The sequence below is a fragment of the Carcharodon carcharias genome, chromosome 1, assembly GCF_017639515.1.
Source record: "Carcharodon carcharias isolate sCarCar2 chromosome 1, sCarCar2.pri, whole genome shotgun sequence".
Taxonomy (NCBI): domain Eukaryota; kingdom Metazoa; phylum Chordata; class Chondrichthyes; order Lamniformes; family Lamnidae; genus Carcharodon; species Carcharodon carcharias.
The window spans coordinates 23430458-23450256 of NC_054467.1; the positions used below are offsets into that span (position 1 = coordinate 23430458).

A 19799-nucleotide genomic window follows, 5' to 3' on the forward strand; every position below is an offset into this window, starting at 1 on the left:
GACTTGGTCATTTTTATTTTTAAAAAGGCATCAATTAAGGTACTTAAACACATACGACTGAATTTTTGTGCCCTCCCGAGGTCGGAACAGAGTCGGACAAGGCCCTAAAATTACAAGGCTGACCAGCATGCAGGTTTCCAGATCCCATTCCCAATGTCAGCCATTTTGGTCAGTGTGGGTTTGTAGCCCAGAAAGGTTGCCCACCACCCATGAGACAGGCAGGCAGTAAGGCTACTAAGAGCCTCGCTAACCAAAGATTAAGTACGCAGTCTAGAATTTTCCAGTCTAGTTTCCCGCCATGACAGATTGGGGGGGAGTGGGGGGGCGGGGTCCTAGGTCCTTAGAAAGCCCTGGTTCCTATTTTCAACCCCCGAGACAAAAATTCAGTCCATAATGTGAAAGTGAGGTTCTAGATCAGAATTGTGAACAGTGGATATAGTGTAGAGATACCAATATCTTGTTCTCATGGAAATAAGAGACAATCTTGGTCAGTACCCACTGCCAATTAATTTGGGAGGCTATGGAATGTGGCAAGGCCCCACCAGAAAGCTGCTTCTTGACAGAAAGCTCTCATGAATAGGCAACCTAGATATGAGGTGACCTAATGTCAGCACAAACCAACATCTGAAATGACTTTTAAAGATTTTCCTCAGGACATGATTCAGGCCTGACTCAGCTTCAGTGGTCTAGGTATGAAGCTGAATGAAAATTAAGAAAATGCATTGGAAAGAAATGAAATAAAAATAATGGCAACCAGATGAGATGTAAATCATGAAAGCCAGTAATTTATGTGGACATCTTATAGGTGCCTTTTTCAGATTCACAAAATGCCAATTAAAATGCTTGAAAATTTGATTAAAGCAAGAATGCAAAGCTTCCTTAAGATGCCATTAAATTTCCTGTTAGGACAGAGATAAATGGCTGAATTCTCATCTGGGTGCAGATGCACATTGCATGAATAGCCACACATTTTTTTGAAGGGAATCAGATTTTCCTCTGCATTCCTGACTCTGTGTCATTTTCCTTTAGCCTTCTGGTGGGTTGGGAATAGTGTGAAAACCTGCTGTGGTCGGGTTCCCCTTTTTAAATTGAGGGGTGAAAATCTAATTTCCTCCTGCACACCATTTTCGTCTTGTGGTGTGGGTTGTTGGAAGCCCATTAACAACGCATAAGGTTTGAGAGTAAGTGAAGAAACTGGAAAGCCTGCTGAATAGTTGGGAACATTTCGAAAGGCAAGTGTAAAATGATTTCACACCTTCAAAGGTCACTATTAGGTGCTGCATTGTAATGTGGATATGTTTTTAATGCAGTGATTCATCATAGGGATCTGTCCTTTAAAGGTAATTTGACCATCATTACAATACTCTTCCAATGCAGAAAGTACATAATGCGGTGAAAAATATCCTGTCATTTTCTTGTACTGTGATTAAAATAGACCAAAAAAAAGCGAGCTGCTTTTGACACTTGAAAAAAATCTAATCACCTGCTCCCATCCATTGATTGACAGGCACTCTGCTTTAAAATTGAAATGAGCACCTTCTGTTCTTTCTGTCTCAGAAAGTACTCTATTGTTTGAACAACTGTGGCCATTATGAATGTTTGGCTGAGTTTCAAGTGCTAATGCATTTTAGCACAGCTGGTAGTCCATTCATCTAAGAATGAATAACAGTTTTAAGAGGTTATTTTAACAGATTATACCTTTAATTAGGTTTCAAGCTAATAGAATTACAAATATTACAAGGTTCTTCTCCCACAAGGCAGATTGCATTTTTCTCAATATCAATGATATTGTCTTTGATGGAGGTTTTTATTAGATGGAGAGAGATTTATTTTTTCCCTAAGGAATGTAAAATATTTTCTATTGATATTGCATGGAATCTGAGGACTTACATAGTAGATACTGGATGAATGGCTATGGGGGATACATGGAAGTGGTAGGTTGTGGCAGGAGTGGGTGGGGGGAATGAAGGGGTGAGAGGATAGGTTTAGCAAAGCCTCTACACAATGTTAGGTGCTGTCATTGCTGAGAACCAAGGAGGGCCTTCTCACCAGCCTGCCTTCGCACCTGCACTCCTCGCACACTGGTTTGCAGCTTGCAAACTGCACTGGAGATCCAAACACCCCTGGGAAAAGATAATAATCCAAGGCAAAAGCACACATCAGCCAGGAGTGCTGTCTGCAAGCTGTGGAATGGCCTGACTCACAAAACGTGCTCCAAGGGGAAATTCCAGCCCAAAGCCTTCCACAGTTGAGGTAAGGAAAATGTCACAATGCTCTTGCCAACAAGTCTGGGTTTATTGCACAAAGTTTAAATATTTCATAATTTAGGTCATTTAGTTAAAGGATAATCTTTAAAATGTTAATTTTGAATCCATTAGCAATTAGCATTGGCCATTTTGAACCATTCGCAATTCGCTCCATTTTAAACAATGCTGACTGGCAATTGCTGTTGTCCTGGATGCTAATCAGATGATGTTTGAGGAAGAAAATTTAGCATTGACCAAATGAGGCATTTACAACTCAGAGCATTGTTGTGAAAATCTGGTTCATGGTTTATATGTTTTAGAATATAACTTTTAGTTTTAGGAATTAAAGTACTAAATGTAAGGTAAATGAAACAGTTTGATTAAGAAACTGGTGATAACTCTGACGTAAATGCAATTCTAAAAGCTTGGAGTTGATTACACTTAAAAGGTAACATGTTTATCTTCTAGGTCAAGGTTAACTGTGTGAAAGCACAAACAATAGGGGGTCTTTATCTTAGCATAATTGAGCCAGAAAGGTCTTACTTCAATAAGAGATTTAAATAATGTAATTTTCAGATGAAAGGAAGCTGAAAGTTGCTTTGTAAGCTTAAGATTTCTTTGTGGACCTAGGAATCTGGAGAAAGGGTCATAAAACACCATTAGCAACATACATTTTTCATATGGGTTACAGAATCAAAGAGTAGCATGGAAGGAAAAATAATTGTTTACATTTCTGGTCGAGAACATCCCAAAGCACGCCACGTTGTCGTAGAGATAGGTGTGTGGGGGTGAAAGGTTTTTGTTTAATTTGTATGTGTGTGTTTGCAGACAGAAGCAAAAGGTTTAGTTTGGGGAAACAAAGGAAGCAGCTGCAGCTTTGCTTTGGTGTAGACTGCATCTTGCCAAATTGAGAGAGCCAACAGGAGATGATTGCTTGAAATATTGGGCCTAAATGACAGAAAAAATACTAACATATATCGTTCACCACATTGAATGTGGGTGAGGCTCTTGGTTTGGATTTTGTAGGGGAAAAGTAGCTGGAAGTTTTTCTCTAGTTTGCAGCTAGTGGAAGAAATCAACAATGGTCCCCACAAGCCTCGTGGTAGAAAGCAGTCAGCAGAGTTAGCTTGGAAAACTGTGGGAAGGCAGTTGGATATCTGTCGGCAACTTGAACAAGGAGCTGAGGCATCCACAGTCATGAGGTCCGGAAAGAAAAGGTGAGGGGACACCTAGTCAAAAAAGCTAATGGAAGGACCCCCATAGAATCTGGCCTCAGAGGATAGCTGGAGCACAGGAGAATTAAAGTGAACTCCAGAGTGTTGTGGCATTCTTTTGGGTTAGTCCCAGGAAAAGTAAATTAGGTAAGGGAATTCTTGGCTGGGGGGGGTGGGGGTATAACAAGTAGAACAGCGTTTATAGCATGAGGGTGGACTTTTCCGTGCTCGCTGGTGATAGGCATGTTCGGCGGCGTGAGCAGACAATATGACGAGAAGGTCAAAAATAGGTTTCACGACGTCATGGTGATGTGAGGGTGTGTGTGAGAGAGTGAGCAGTGATGTCCCTTGAGTTGGCATTGAGCAAGATGCCAGTGAATGAGTGATGGGCTTCAGGGAATTTAGAGTGATGAGATGGTTTCCTTACCCCGGCGGCACACATGAGATCTATCATCCCCTATCTGCATTGGCTGGCCAACCTCTTCTGTGCAGCATTGGCACTGATTACCACTGCCATCGCCTACCAAGCCGGAGTGGTAATGTTGCTGCCTCTCCTGTGGCCAGAGAGGGGGAAGAGGATATCACGGCGGTGCTCCATGGCGTCCAAAGGCGCTCGAGGGACCTGTCACTAAACTGGAGGACTGCTGTCTTCTTACCTTTAGGGGCAATATCTTCTTTGCAGCAGTCCTGGGCTGGAAGCACTTGAGAGGTGTGCGTATGGATGCACTTTAAATGTGGCGCCCAGCATGATGAAGCAGCAAGGTGATGGCATGGGGGTGCAAATCGGAACCCACCTGCCGTTGAAATGACGTTTCCTGGGAATAAATGATTAATGAGGCGGGATTGGGACGATACAGCGTGAGAAGCCGCAATTGCGGCTGGCAGGTAAAACACCCTTTACCCCACCCATTACTGCACTTAGTGCAAGTTTAAGACGATTCTGCCCTAATTCTTTATAATCTGGTGTTAAGTTAGTGGTGCTTGCTTTGCTTATTTTCTCTTTACATACAATAAAGATTTTTTTGTTTAAAAACGTGAAATCTTGCAGCATAGTCCTGTTGGTTAATTGCTAGGTGTTCAGATTCTTCTTTAAATGCCAATGGCTCCTAACAGTATCTTAACAGGATTCCAAAACAGCTTTATCTCCAGTGAAGATATTTGCTAATGGTTTGTAGTTGATAATGAGCAAGGGGGAAAAATTAAGTGCTTAGGAAACTAAGCTTCAACACACAATTCTTTCAGCTTGGTAGATTATATTCATGTTGATAATTTTATGGATGAACAATCTTAATTGCTTTGTGATGTCAAGTGCGTTCTGTGTAGTGAAGCAAAAAGTTTCAATAAGTTTCCTATTCCTCTTTCTCAACACATGTATGGCTTACAGCATACCCGTTTCCAAAAGGAATCAAAAGTTTTACAAGTTGCCGATCAAACGTACTGATAAATTTTAACTGATTTAATGAGACAAATTACTGTACAAGCGTAGACAAATTTACAGGTTGGGTTACGTACTGAGTCCTCCAGTGCACTCATATTTGAATAGCATGCAGACACAGAAAATAAATTAGCTAAAGTTTAATTCGTTTTCACCAATATTAGTTGATACTACAATGTTTAAGCGTGTGCAATTTAGCTATAATACAGCAGACCATTTGGTGCAGGCAAGGGAGAGATGCAATTTTTCTTCGGCCCACTTTTTGGACTTTCAAACTATAAACATCACTAGAGTCTTGTCCTGGAAAGAGGCTTAGCCTAGTGGTCACGAGTTCTGCTCTGTAGTATGGGTGCAACTGATCTTCTTAACTGATCTAGTTCCTTCTAGAAGAGGCAAGAGCAGCTGTCAATGGAACCAGACAACTAGAAAGGGGAAACAGTGGAAGCTTGGCAGAAGCTACTAATTATCAATTTGTACCAGGTGTAAAAAGTGGGAACGCCGCATTGAACAGGAAAATATTGTCCTGTATTACAGGATAAATGCTGCAAAAGCACACTCTCAGATTCTGAACATTGCAGAAAAAGTTATTTGCATAATGTTAATTTCATCAGACATTAAACAGAATGCAACAGTTTGTACCATAGAAACACAGTGAAGTTACAATACTGAAATAGGCTGCATGGCCCAACCAATCCATGGAGGTGTTTATTTTGCTGTTCAGCACATAGGAAGAAATTATACTTACTTGCCTCATTCCCATATCCCTTTATTTCCTATTCCTTCATTCACATATCCAACCTAATCTTGAATATTTACATAGTTTCAATCTCAAACACTGACTATTGGGATTCCAGTCTCAAGTTTCTGTGTAAAGAAGTTTCTCCTGTTGTTATTACTATATATGAGAAGCTACAATCTGCTACTACCTACTCTGCCCCAACCTTCCATAATTTTAAACACTTCTATCATATTGCCCTGTAATCTGTGTTGTTCCAATGAAAAAGATCCAATACTTTTTTAGATCTTTCTTGGTATTTTTATTTTCTTATATTAGGCAGCACCCTACTGAACCAACATTGTACTTCTCTAAAGCCTATATATAATTTCCTAGAGCATTGAACTCAATACTGCACACACAGCACTGAGGTCTTGAGGTTTTATATAGGCTCACTATTTCCTCTTGGATTTTATATTCTATATCTTCTGCAATAAAATGGAGAATTCTAAGTTTTTTTTATATATGTACCTGAATTGTTGTCTTTAACATCCTGTAAACCTGTACCCTCAAGTCCCTCCGCTCTTCTACAACATTGAGCCTACTTCTATTCAAAATATAAATTGCCACCGTTAACCCTTACTGAAATGCATCACATCATGTTACAATTATGAGGTTTATACAATTGCTATGTTTTGGCATTGCGTCTTTAATTTAAGGTAAAATGAAGGAGGTCATGTAACCTGTTCTGAAGACTGCCAGACAACAAGCCTGGGTGGCTTGATTGTTAAAGGGGAGACCCAAATTGTTTTAATGGGAAGAAGGTGCAAGGTGTTTACATTTAGAGACAATGGCAGCATCCTGTGTGCTAACAATGGATGAATCATGAGTCCCCAAAGCCCCCAAAAAGTGTTGGGAATGTCAGGTTGTAAACAGTTGTGCTTTAAACTATCAATTTACTTCCAAGATAAAAGTTAGGGTCTCAGGAATTGCTAATTAGCTTATCTACCTGGATATAAGGCCCATGTGATTCACATTGACATGGAGATAGAAGGGTTTCTAAGATGTCCCTGAAAACTCTCAGACAAGGCTAATCTGCCTGGATCTGGGAGAGTGAGCAGTTCGAGGCCGAAAGTTTCTGTGGTTCACCACAGCAGGAGTGCAGGCAGGAGCTCACACTCGAATTGGAAAGACCAAATTCATGAGGAATGGAAATGAGGCTGGAAATTTTGCCCAGCTAAAGTTTCCAGGTTGGGAAAGGAAAAAACTTAAATGCAAACCTTTGGGAGTTAAGCATCATTTTAGGCTGGTTCCAGGGGAACTGAATGTCAAATTCAAGGAAACTGTAACATATACCTGATAGTGGGTTTTATTTCGGTTGCATTAAAAGTTCTGTTCTGTAGCTTAAAGTATAAGTTGCCTACAAAAGTAGTGTTTAGTCATTCGTGCTTTTAGTCTTTTTGTTACAGTTAACATCTTAAACGTGAAATCTTGTCGTGTCATCCATTCAGCTATTAACTGGAATTCAAATTTCTTTTAAAAATTTATCAGTCTCAATAGGGATCATAAAATTTGGGGCTTTTTGTGGGATCCCAAATCCACAGGCTGAGACAAGTACACTGTGTTTGGCCAAAGTCTAAATGAACAAGATTTCACAGTGGCTTTTGCTGTATTTATTGAAAAATTAAAATGGCCATGTCTATTGCTGAATCATTCTGAAAGAGAAGATTTGTCAGTGCCTTGCAACAGTTAACAAAAGTTAATTTAAAAGTGGTGGCAGAAAAGTTAGAAATAGATTTAAAAGTAGGTGCTAAGAAGTCAGAAATAGTTAAAGTATTGGCTCAACACTTGAATCTTGGAGGAAGAAAAAGGTAATCTAGATAAAACACAGGTTAAGTTGGCTAGAATTCAGTTGCAAATGAAACAACTTGAATTGGAAAAGAAAATGAAAAAAAATTCAGTTCAAGAAAAAAAGAGGAATGAAAAAACTTGAACTGGGAAGAGAGGAAAAAGAGAAAGAGAGAGGGAAATGCAAAAACTTGAATTAGAATCCCAAAGAGTAAGTGAAAGGAAAATCCTTGAATAGCAGAGGGAAGCCAGGAAATTTGAACTGGACAAAGAAAGGTGTCAGTAATGTGAACTGGGAGTAGCTGGCAGATTTGTTGATGGATCAGATACAAGCCCTGGTTTTGATTTAGCAAGGAATATTTGCTCAGTGCCTAAAATCAGTGAGGAAAGTGTTGAAATGTATTTTGTCTCGTTTGAGAAAATTGCTACAAAAGTTTGATGGGCCAAAAGAAATTTGGACAATTCTATTACAAAGTCTATTTACTCTATAGATCGCATTTCCCCATCTTCCATGCCTGTTACCTCAAGGAGGTCCATGAGATTTGCCAAGTACGCTTGTCTCCATTTAAATCTGTGCTGGCTGCTTCCATTTTATCCTTATCGAGATAAGTGGTAATTTCACCTTAATTAGAGACTCTAAAATTTCCTCCATTACAAATGTTGAGCTAACTGGATTGTAATTAACTAAATTAGATGTCTCACTTTTTGAAAAAAAGCAACTACATTGGCTGCTTGCTTGGCCTAAATAGCCAAGTGGTTATGGTACTGGGTTTGTAACCCCCAGATCAAGAATTCAAATCTCACAATGGCAAAACTATGAAACAATGTAACTTCATCTGAAACAGATGGAAATGGGTTTGTACTCGAAAGAGTTAGATTGGCTGCTTTTGGCATACATCCACAATCAATAACACCCTGACATAATTCCTTGGGCCTCAGCAATTTCCTCCCTCATCTCTCTCAGGATCCTGGATGTATCCCTTCAGGCCCTGACAGTTGGATTTTTCTTTAGCGCAATTAATTTATCCAACAAGTTCCTTTTACTCATCACAATATCACTCAACTCGCTTTCAACCACTTCAGGATTCTCCTTCTCTCTTTAATAAAGATTGAGGCAAATTATTTATTAAATGCCTCTGCCCTATTCAGATCACCATCAACAAATTGACAATGCTCTCCACTGGATGAAACAGATTCTCGAATTAGTTTATTCAGATATAGTGTACAAGGTCCAATTCAGGACAGTTCTTCATCATGTTACAGAATGTTATGGCGCAGAAGGTGGCCATTCGGCCCATCGTGTCTGCACCAGCTCTCCGAATGAGCATTCTGACTTAGTGCCATTCTCCTGCCTTTTCCCTGTACCCTTGCACATTGTTTCTATTCAAATAATCATCTAGTGCCTTCTTGAATGCCTTGATTGAACCTCCACCACACTTCCAGGCAGTGCATTCCAGATTTGAACCACTCGCCGTGTGAAAAAGATTTTTGCACATCACTTTTGCTTCTTCTGCAAATCACTTTAAATCTGTGCCCTCTCATTCTCAATCCTGTTACGAGCAGGAACAGTTCCTCCCTATCTGCTCCATCCAGCCCCTTCATGATTTTGAGCACCTCTATCAAATCTCCTCTTAATCTTCCCCTCTTCAAGGAGAACAGTCCCAACCCCTTCAATCTATCTTCATAACTGAAATTTCTCATCCCTGGAACCATTCTTGTAAACCTTTTCTGCACTCTCTCCAATGCCTTCATATAGTGTGGTGCCTAGAACGGTACACAATACTCCAGCTGAGGTCTAACCAGTGTCTTACATAAACTCAGCATAATCTCCCTGCTCTTGTACTCTAAGCCCTATTAATAAAGCCTAGGATAGCGTATGCTTATTAACTGCTCTCTCCACCTGTCCTGCCACCTTCAATGATTTGTGCACATATACACCCAGGTCCCTCTGCTCCTGTACCCCCTTAAGAATTGTACCCCCTTATCTTATATTGTCTCTCCATGTTCTTCCTACCAAATTGCACCAAGTCACACTTCTTCGCATTGCACTTAATCTGCCTACTCCACCAACTTTCTATGTCTTCTGAAGTTCAATACTGTCCTCCTCACAGTTTACAATGTTTCCAAGTTTTGTATCATCTGCAAACTTTTGAAATTGTCCCCTGCACACCAAGATCTAGATCATTAATATATATCAGGAAAAAGCAAGGGTCCCAATACCAGCTTCTGGGGAACTCCATTATAAGCCTCCCTCCAGCCCAAAAAAATTCATTGACCATTACCCTCTGTTTCCTGTTACTCAGCCAATTTTGTATCCACATTGCTACTATCTCTTTTATTCCACGAGTGATAACTTTTCTCACAAGTCTGTTGTGTGGCACTGTATCGAATGCCTTTTGAAAGTCCATGTACACCACATCAACGGCTGTGCTGAAGAGAAAAGACTAATGAACATCAGTTATTCTATGGTGAACTGATGTTGGTTATTAATCTTTGAAGCACTATTTCAACTGACCAACATTTCCCGTAGTAAGATTTTAAAGTCCTACAGCTCTGGTCTTACTTTGTCCAGCTCCAATCACCACTCACCCTCAATGTTTCATCACCATCAAGCCTTCTTTAGGCCCCAGTGATTCAGAACTGAAAATGTTAACTTCACTACATGCTAGCTTAAGTTTTCCCAAAGCATCAGTTCAAAAAACAGACAATGATGATTAAAAAGAATGGAAACAATCTAGGATTTTAGGAAATAAGGCAGACTTCCTTCTGTTCTGTGCTAAGAGATAGAATCAAGTAAAATAAATCTGAACAAATGTCTACAATAACTGTCTTAAAGTCATCAGTTGAACACTAGCATGGAAAAACAATGTGAAAAAGTTTGTTCTGATGAAGGGTCAGCAATCTGAAACATCAACTTGGTTTCTCTCAATAGAACCATAGAAAACTTACAGCACAGAAGGAGGCCATTTGGCCCATCTTGTCCATGCCAGCCCGAGGACACCAGGTAAACGAGCTTGTGGCGCAGATTGAAATTGGCAGGTATGATGTGGGCATTACGGAGACATGGCTGCAAGGGGTTCAGGACTGGGAGCTAAATATCCAAGGATATACATCCTATCGAAAAGATGGGCAGGTTGGCAGAGGGGGTGGGGTTGCTTTGTTAGTAAGAAATGAAATTAAATGGATAGCAAGAAATGATGTAGGGTCAGACGATGTAGAATCTGTGTGGGTAGAGTTGAGGAACCGCAAAGGTAAAAAAAACCATAATGGGAGTTATGTACAGGCCTCCGAACAGTAGTCAGGAAGTGGGGATACACCAGGAGATAGAAAAGGTATGTAAGAAAGGCAAGGTTACAGTGATCATGGGGGATTTCAATATGCAGGTAGACTGGGAAAATCAGGTTGGTAGTGGATCCCAAGAAAAGGAATTTGTGGAATGTCTACGAGATGGCTTTTTGGAACAGCTTGTGGTGGAGCCCACTAGGGAACAGGCAATTCTAGATTTAGTGATGTGTAATGAGGCAGATTTGATAAGGGAGTTTAAGGTGAAGGAACCCTTAGGAGGAAGTGACCATAACATAATAGAATTTACCCTGCAATTTGAGAGGAAAAAGCTGGAATCAGATGTAACGGTATTACAGTTGAATAAAGGCAACTACAGAGACATGAGGGAGGAGCTGGCCAGAATTGACTGGGAGATGAGCCTAGCAGGAAAGACAGTGGGACAGCAATGGCAGGAGTTTCTGGGAGTAATTTGGAAGACACAGCAAAAATTGATCCCTAGGAAGAAGAAGCATACTAAAGGGAGGACGAAGCAACCATGGCTGACAAGGGAAGTCAGGGACAGCATAAAAGCTAAAGAGAAAGCATACAATGCGGTGAAGAGCAGTGGGAAACCAGGGGATTGGGAAGCTTACAAAGACCAACAGAGGACAACTAAAAAAGAAATAAGGAGGGAGAAGATTAAATATGAGGGTAAACTAGCCAGTAATATAAAAGAAGATTGCAAGAGTTTGTTTAGATATATAAAGGGTAAGACAGAGGCAAAAGTGGACATTGGGCCGCTGGAAAATGACGCTGGAGAAGTAGTAGTGGGGAACAAAAAAATGGCGGAGGAATTGAATAGGTACTTTGCGTCAGTCTTCACAGTGGAAGACATGAGTGACATCCCCAAAGTTCAAGAGAGACAGGGGGCAGAGGTGAATATGGTGGCCATTACCAAGGAGAAGGTGCTAGGAAAACTGAAAGGTCTGAAGGTGGATAAATCACCTGGACTGGATGGATTACACTCCAGAGTTCTGAAAGAGATAGCTGAAGAGATAGTGGAGGCGTTAGTGGTGATCTTTCAGGAATCACTGGAGTTAGGGAGGGTCCCAGAGGACTGGAAAATCGATAATGTAACCCCCCTGTTTAAGAAAGGAGTGAGGCAAAAGACGGGAAATTACAGGCCAATTAGCCTGACCTCGGTTGTTGATAAGATTTTAGAGTCCATTATTAAGGATGAGATTTCAGAATATTTGGAAGTGCATGGTAAAATCAGGCAAAGTCAGCATGGTTTCATCAAGGGGAGGTCATGCCTGACAAATCTGTTAGAATTCTTTGAGAAAGTAACGAGTAGGTTAGACAAAGGAGAGCCAATGGATGTTATCTACTTGGGCTTCCAGAAGGCCTTTGACAAGGTGCCACACAGGAGGCTACTCAGTAAGATAAGAGCCCATGGTGTTAGAGGCAAGGTACTAGCATGGATAGAAGATTGGCTGTCTGGCAGGAGTCAGAGAGTGGGGATAAGGGGGTCCTTCTCAGGATGGTGGCCAGTGACTAGGGGGTCAGTGTTAGGACCACAACTTTTCACTTTATACATTAATGATCTAGATGAAGGAACTGAGGGCATCCTACCTAAGTTTGCAGATGATACAAAGATAGGTGGAGGGACAGGTAGTATTGAGGAGGCGGGGAGGCTGCAGAAGGATTTGGACAGATTAGGAGAATGGGCAAAGAAGTGGCAGATGGAATACAATGTGGGGAAGTGTGAGGTCATGCACTTTGGTAGGAAGAATAAAGGCATAGACTATTTTCTAAATGGGGAGAGAATTCAGAAATCTGGAGTGCAAAGGGACTTGGGAGCCCAGGATTCTCTTAAGATTAACTTGCAGGTTGAGTCGGTGGTTAGGAAGGCAAATGCAATGTTGGCATTTATTTTGAGAGGACTGGAATATAAAAGCAGGGATGTGCTGTTGAGGCTTTATAAGGCTCTGGTCAGATCACATTTAGAATATTGTGAGCAATTCTGGGCCCCGTATCTCTGGAAGGATGTGCTGGCCCTTGAGAGGGTCCAGAGGAGGTTCACAAGAATGATCCCAGGAATGAAAGGCTTAACATATGAGGAACATTTGAGGACCCTGGGTCTATACACAATGGAGTTTAGAAGGATGAAGGGGATCTGATTGAAACTTACAGAATACTGAAAGGCCTGGATAGAGTGGACGTGGGGAAGATGGTTCCATTAGTAGGAGAGACTTGGACCCGAGGGCACAGCCTCAGAGTAAAGGTAAGACCTTTTAGAATATAGATGAGGAGAAACTTCTTTAGCCAGAGAGTGGTGAATCTATGGAATTCACTGCTACAGAAGGCTGTGGAGGCCAGGTCATTGAGTATATTTAAGACCGAGATAGATAGATTCTTGATTGGAAAGGGGATCAAAGGTTATGGGGAGAAGGCGGGAGAATGGGGTTAAGAAACTTATCAGCCATGATTGAATGGCGGAGCAGACTCGATGGATGGAAGGGCCTAATTTCTGCTCCTATGTCTTATGGTGCTCTTTCTAATCCCACCTTCCTGCAGCCGGCCCATAGCCCTGCAGTTTACAGCATTTTAGGTGCAGATCCAGGTCCTTTTTAAAAAGAGTTTAAAGTTTCTGCCTCTACCACCAACTTGGGCAGCGAATTCTGCATTAAAAAGTTCTTCCTCATGTCCCCCCTAGACCTTCTGCCACTTATCTTGAATCTATGTCCCCTGGTTCTAGAATTCTCCATCAAGGGAAACAATTTTATCCTGTCCACACTATCTATTCCCCTCATAATTGTGTACACCTCAATCAAGTCACCTTTGTTCCAAGGAAAATAACCCCAACCTATCCAATCTTTCCTCGTAGCTACATTTTTCTAACCCTGGCAACATTCTTGTAAACCTCCTCTGCACTCTCCCCAGAGCTATTACGTCCTTCCTGTAATGCGGTGACCAGAACTGCACACAATACGCCAGTTGTGGCCTTACGAGTGTTTTATACAATTCCAACATTATATCCTTACTTTTATATTCTATCTCTCTGCCAATGAAGGAGAGTATTCCATATGCCTTCTTTACAACCTTTTCTACTTGAACTGCTGCCTTCAGGGACCTGTGTACTTGTACGCCAAGATCTCTCACTTCATCTACCCCTTTTAGTGTATTCCCATTTATCTTGTAATCCCTGTAACTGTTTGACCTTCCTAAATGTGTGACCTCACACTTCTCGATGTTAAAATCCATCTGCCACTTTACTGCCCACTCCACCAACCCATCTATATCGTTTTGGAGATTACGGCTATCCTCTACACTATCCACTACTCAGCCAATCTTTGTGTCATTTGCAAATTTCCCAATCCTGCCCCCCACGTTCACGTCCAAATCGTTAATATATAACACAAACAGCAAGGGTCCCAACACCGAACCCTGTGGAAAACCACTTGAGACAACTTTCCGTTCACAAGGGCATCCATCGACCATTTCAGTTTGTTTTCTGTTACAAAGCCAACCTTTTATCCAGTTTGCCACATAACCCTGAATCCCATGGGCTTTTACTTTCCTAACAAATCTGCCATGTGGGACCTTGTCAAATGTCTTGTTAAAATCCATGTACACAACATCCACTGCACTACCTTCATCAACCCTTCTTGTCACTTCCTCAAAGAATTCAATCAAATTGTGAGGCAAGATCTTCCTTTAACAAATCCATGCTGACCATTCCTGATTAGTCCATGCCTTTCCACATGACAGTTAATCCTATCTCTCAGGATTGATTCTACTGATTTGCTCACCACCAATGTAAGACTAACTGGCCTATAATTGTTTGGCATTTCCTTTTTTAAACAATGGAACTACGTTTGCATAGATGCTGCCTGATCTGCTGAATATTTTCAGCATTTTCTACATCTCATTTTTGAAAAAGTTTTAATCCTGTTTTACACCACCAGTTCTCATATCTAATATCAATGTGGTTTGGACATCCATCTTGTGTGTAAGTCAATCATTCAATCTATGTCATGTGGACATATGAAATGAAAATTGCAGCTCAATTTTAGATCTGTCAATCATGTTTTTTCATACTTTTCAACTGTAAATAATCACATGGTACAAATTCAGTACTGAATTATATTTTATATTTAATATATAAATTTATATTTATACTTACTTTTCAATGCTATGTACAAACCAAGGAATAAGTAAGGGAACAGTCGGTAAATAAATTTATATAGCCCAAACTTTAACTTAGATTATAAATGTTTCCTCAGTTTCTTAAGATTTGATTTTGAAAAAAAAATTATAAGTTGTTCCTTTCTATTCAAATGGGCAACACGTATTTAAATTTACTAAATATACTAGGGGGAAATGGTGGTTTAGTGGTAACCCAGAGGTCCAGGCTAATGCTCTGGGCACCTGGTGGAATTTGAATTCAATTAATAATAAATATGGAATATGAAGTTAGTCTTAGTTAGAGTGGCCCATGCCATTGATGTCATAAAAACCCATCTGGTTCGTTAATATCCTTCATGGAAGGAAACCTGGTCTGGCCTACATGTAACTCCAGACCCACAGCAATGTAGTTGACTCTTAATTGCCCTCTGAAATGGCCCAGCGAGCCAATCAGTTCAAGGGCAATTAGGGATGAGCAACAAATGCTGGCCTTGCCAGCAACACCCATATCCATGAAAGAATAAACAAAGACAATTAACCAGGACAGGTGTAGCTTTAGTAAGTGCAAAGCTGAGAAATGCAGTTGCTATTTCTAACTTTAGCAGTACATGTATAATAATGCAAAATAAATATACTACAGGTTAGATCTATAATTGAAACCATGGCAAGCAATTATCTCACCTCTCTCATTTTCTCATGCGCAATCTCCAGCTGAGAAACCAACTCCTGGGAGTGCTGTTTCTGTCGGCTTAGTTCAGTCCTGTCAGCAAGGAGGAAGAAAGACTGAAATAGTAGTTTGTTGGGAATTATTTATTTGGTTATTTCCAGCAGACTACTTTTTGGGGTTACAATGAATTTCACACATAATATTTGGAAAGAGTCAATTAGAATCATTAAAAACATCTTCTAACTTCTCACAGGTAAGCAGAAAAGGAAAAACAAATAGCCATATAGCTGGCGTAATATTTTCATTTTCAGCATATGTAATTCATCAAGAAAGTGAAGTTCAGACTTCTAGTTACTTTAGTGTTCCAGTGCATTCTTTATTTTACCAGAAAGGATCAATGGCCAAGATTTTGCAACAAGAACTAAACTTCAACATAAAACACAATTAAATTTAAAAATTACATAAAAGCCACGTTTCCCAGTACAGTTTCATTGTAAAAGGTGCAAAAAGGAAGCTTTCTAAATTAGAAATCTTGGGCTGAGTTAAATGGGAGCAACGGTAGTTTCACCTGCCGGCTGGGGAGCCAGTGAAACTCCCACGCTGCCTCTGTTAAGGAAGGTCCACCCAATTAAGTATCACTCAGCAGGTCTTCCCCACAATCATAGGCACCCAGAGCAGAAGTTAGGCCCACTGAGATCTGCTGGTCTCCGGCAGCACCATCGGGGAGGCAGTGGCTGCTGTCGGTATGACACCCACCTAAGGCCTACAATTGTCACGAGATCCCAGGCCACAAGTGAGTGATGGGGGGAGTTGGGGGGGGGGGGGTCGTTGTGGGGGAGATGGGTTGGCAGCAAAGGCAGAGCTTTGGCTCTCAGCGGCCCCCCCCCCCGCCTTTCTGATGCTGGGTCCCTCAATCAGGCACTGAGTGCCTTTGAACAAGGGATCCCCCCCCCCGCTGGAGGCCTGCAAGCCCACCCACCACTGGGATAATACCAATGGTGGCAGGATGAGGCCCTTAAGAGAGCATTAATTGCCCTCAAGGGCCTCAATAAGCAGCAGGACAGGAAGGCCATGGGCTTCCCTGTCCTGGACTTAATTGGGATGGAGATGGGATGGTGGGATGGAGGAATGGAGATGGGATGGTGGCATGGTCCCCAGGTTAGGGCAGTTCCCTGGAGTATTCCTGCCTCCAAACGATCTTGCACTGATAAAGCACTGACTACCCGCCCAGCAGTGTTTGATAACTAATTATCAATTAAGTGCTTACGGGGACAAATTGGTGACACTGCTGGGATCTTCCTGGCAGCGGACAGTCTCCCCACCACAACCGTTGCTTAGAGGCTGTCGTCCAACAAGCTGGGAGGTCAGCAAGACTTATTTTAATTTCCCTCTCCCCTGGAGCTGTGGGTGCCAGATGGTGGCAGCTGCAGGCCATCCCTTAGCGGGGCTCCCCCTTCACACAGATGGCTTGGTAGCTGTGGCCACACTTAGTTTTATCATTTTTTGAAGTCTTCAGAGGGCATGACAAAATCTCCCATCGAAAACCACGGCATCCACTGCTCCCAGTGGAGCAACAGGCCGCCCACAGCCTCAGGCACTCTGACTGGCCCTCCCATCTGTGGGGCCTACCCGCTGTCCCTAATTGGCCACCTCCAGGAAGATTGCATAGACAGGCAGGAGGTAAGTTTGGTTACATTCTGATTACATGCTGTTTTATTTGACAAATAGGTTTGTGAGTGTTTATAGTGCAATATTGAGGTTATATTCCACATTGGAAGCGTGATCCTATTTAGATGGAGGCATGAAAAAGTTGATAGTGAACTGTGCAAACTATATCAAATTAAGAGGAATACTAAACTGTGAGGAAGATGGCAGAGAAGAAGCATGCTAGCAGAGTGGGTAGATAGATAACAAATGCAGCTCAAAGCAAAGAAATGTAATGTAGTAAATTTTCAGAAAAGGAAGTGAACAAGATTCTTCATGGTGTGCAGGATCAGAAAGATCTAAGAGGCCAGTTACAAAGGTTTTTACAAGTGGAGTGCAGATGAAAGGGCTAAAAAATGTGAGTCTAAGCTTTACATGGAAGGACATTGAATACAAAAGCAAGAAAATAAATGCTGAATTTGAAAAAGTTTTTGGCTATGTCATAGCTGGAGTATTGCATAGTTCTAGGCACTATATTAGAAAAATATTGGAGTTATGGAAAGAGTACTGTCAGTAGATTTACAGTTATGGCTTGAATAATTGAGACTTTTTTCTCTGAGGACAAAGATTAAGAGGGAGGACAAAATTTTCAAAATTATGAAAAATTATTTCCACAAGTTGAAGGGTAGAAATTTAGGATTACAAGACAAGTTATTTTGTTCTGTATAAAGATTAATCATACAATTAAATGTATATATTTATCATTGTTTTACTTACTGTGAAACTTGCTGATGCTGGACATGGGATTGAAATGAAGATGCAGGGCACCAGATCAAGGCTCGGGTGAGGGGTGTAGCTGGTGTTGCATCTGCAAGCCCTCTTGTGCCTGTGTGAGCGGTGATGTCAGTTACTGGATGACGATGGAGTCAAACGGTCAAGTGTGGGTTTAAAAGTTCATTAGATAATAAGAGAGGGAGGTGCGGGCAGATTACACAAGGCCTGTATCCTACAAACTCTCCAGATATTTTTGGTGGACCTCTTGAACCTTTCTAATGGACCTCTGGGGACTGCAGACCCCTAATTGAGAATCCCTGCCCACCCCACCCCACCCACACACACACAGCAGAGTTCACTTACCTCCGTTTGTTTTCCTTAGCCTCAAAAGCTTCAGTTAATTTCCTGGTTTCGTCCCTCCATCGACTGGTTGCTTTCTGTTGTGCTGATAGTAAACGTTTCAGCTCGGTGGTTGAATTCCGGCTGGTATCTTCTAGTTCTCTTAGCTGGATTTCAAATCCATGTTCCTTCAGGGAGAACTCGTGTTCAAGAGTTGCTACCTAAATCACAGAATTATTATAGCACAGAGGGAGGCTATTTGGTCTCTTAGGAACTGCGAATAAGTTTTACTCTAATAATGCTTGAATGCAGATGCTCTTTTGTACCAATAGTCCTCTTTACATTTAAGACAAGGGCCCCAATTCCCTGCCCTCTTTCCCCGGTTTAAGTCAGGGAACTTTTTGTTTTTATTTATTCTTTCATGCGATGTGGGTGTTGCTGGCAGGTCCAGCATTTGTTGCCTAGGCATCATTGACCTGGAACTGATTGGCTTGCTGGGCCATTTCAGAGAACAGTTAAGAAGCAAACACATTACTGTGGGTCTGGAGTCACACATAGGCCAGACCAGGTAAGGCTAGCAGATTTCCTTCTCTCAAAGATGTTAGTGAACTAGATGGGTTTTTATGACAATTGAAAAAGGTTTCATGGTCACTATTCTCTCCTTTAATTCCAGAAGTTATTAATCGAATTTTAAATTCTGCCGGCTGCCATGGTGGGATGAGAACCCATGCCCCCACAGCATTAGTCTGGGCCTCTGCAATACTACTATGCCACTACCACTATGCCACTGTCTCCCCCAAATAGGCTTTATGCAAGCGACCACACTTGATTGTAACTTAATCTGACAGTTCGGTATAAAGTTTTGGGCAGGAAGAGCACTGTTGAGTGTGGACTGGTTCCAAACGGGGCCTGGCAAGCTGGAACAGCCTTAGTTGTTGGTGAAAGTGAGGTCTGTTGGCTGCTGCCAGATACGGCCAGCCTACAGTGCAGCCCTGTTGCACTTCAACCCGATCAAAAAATATTAAGTTTATTTTTCTAGAGGTCTCAAGTTTATAGCCTGCTGCTCTATATTCTCCAAGCTGAAGAGGTAGCCCTGCAACCTCTAACGTCCTGTTTCATTGGATGATCCTCTTTTTTATTTTGTGACCTCATTCTCCTGTCATTTAAATTCATTTCACATTCCTTCCTCATTTCAAGTGTGAGATTCTCACCCATGCTAGGGCTGGCCAGGAAATGCATGTCAAATGTGAATAATGGAGGGGTACTCAGATTGTCGGTCACCATCTATTTTTACCTATGCCTAGTGATCCAGAAATTGGTACGCGTATAGCACTAGGGAGAGGAAATGCTCATCGAAGCCATACATGCTATTTAAGAGTGCAAAATTCAAAGGCGTGCACATGTCGCATGGAGCAGGACTAGGGTATAGTGCACCATGAGTAAGTTACCCATGCTGATTCGTTCA

General features: G+C 41.5%; 1 protein-coding gene across 2 annotated transcripts in view; it reads right to left on the minus strand.

The window, feature by feature from the left end:
• The window catches only part of sclt1 (sodium channel and clathrin linker 1), a 115493-nt gene that overhangs the window by 11983 nt on the left and 83711 nt on the right, over positions 1-19799 (minus strand). The window contains exons 19-21 of one of the 2 annotated variants that reach the window (XM_041190005.1): positions 18359-18555; positions 15592-15670; positions 4255-4275 (exon numbers count right to left, since the gene is read on the minus strand). In XM_041190005.1, the coding sequence (XP_041045939.1) occupies positions 4255-4275; positions 15592-15670; positions 18359-18555 (297 nt within the window). The remainder of the gene's footprint in view (positions 1-4254; positions 4276-15591; positions 15671-18358; positions 18556-19799) is intronic. The other variant, XM_041190015.1, reaches the window with a different exon arrangement.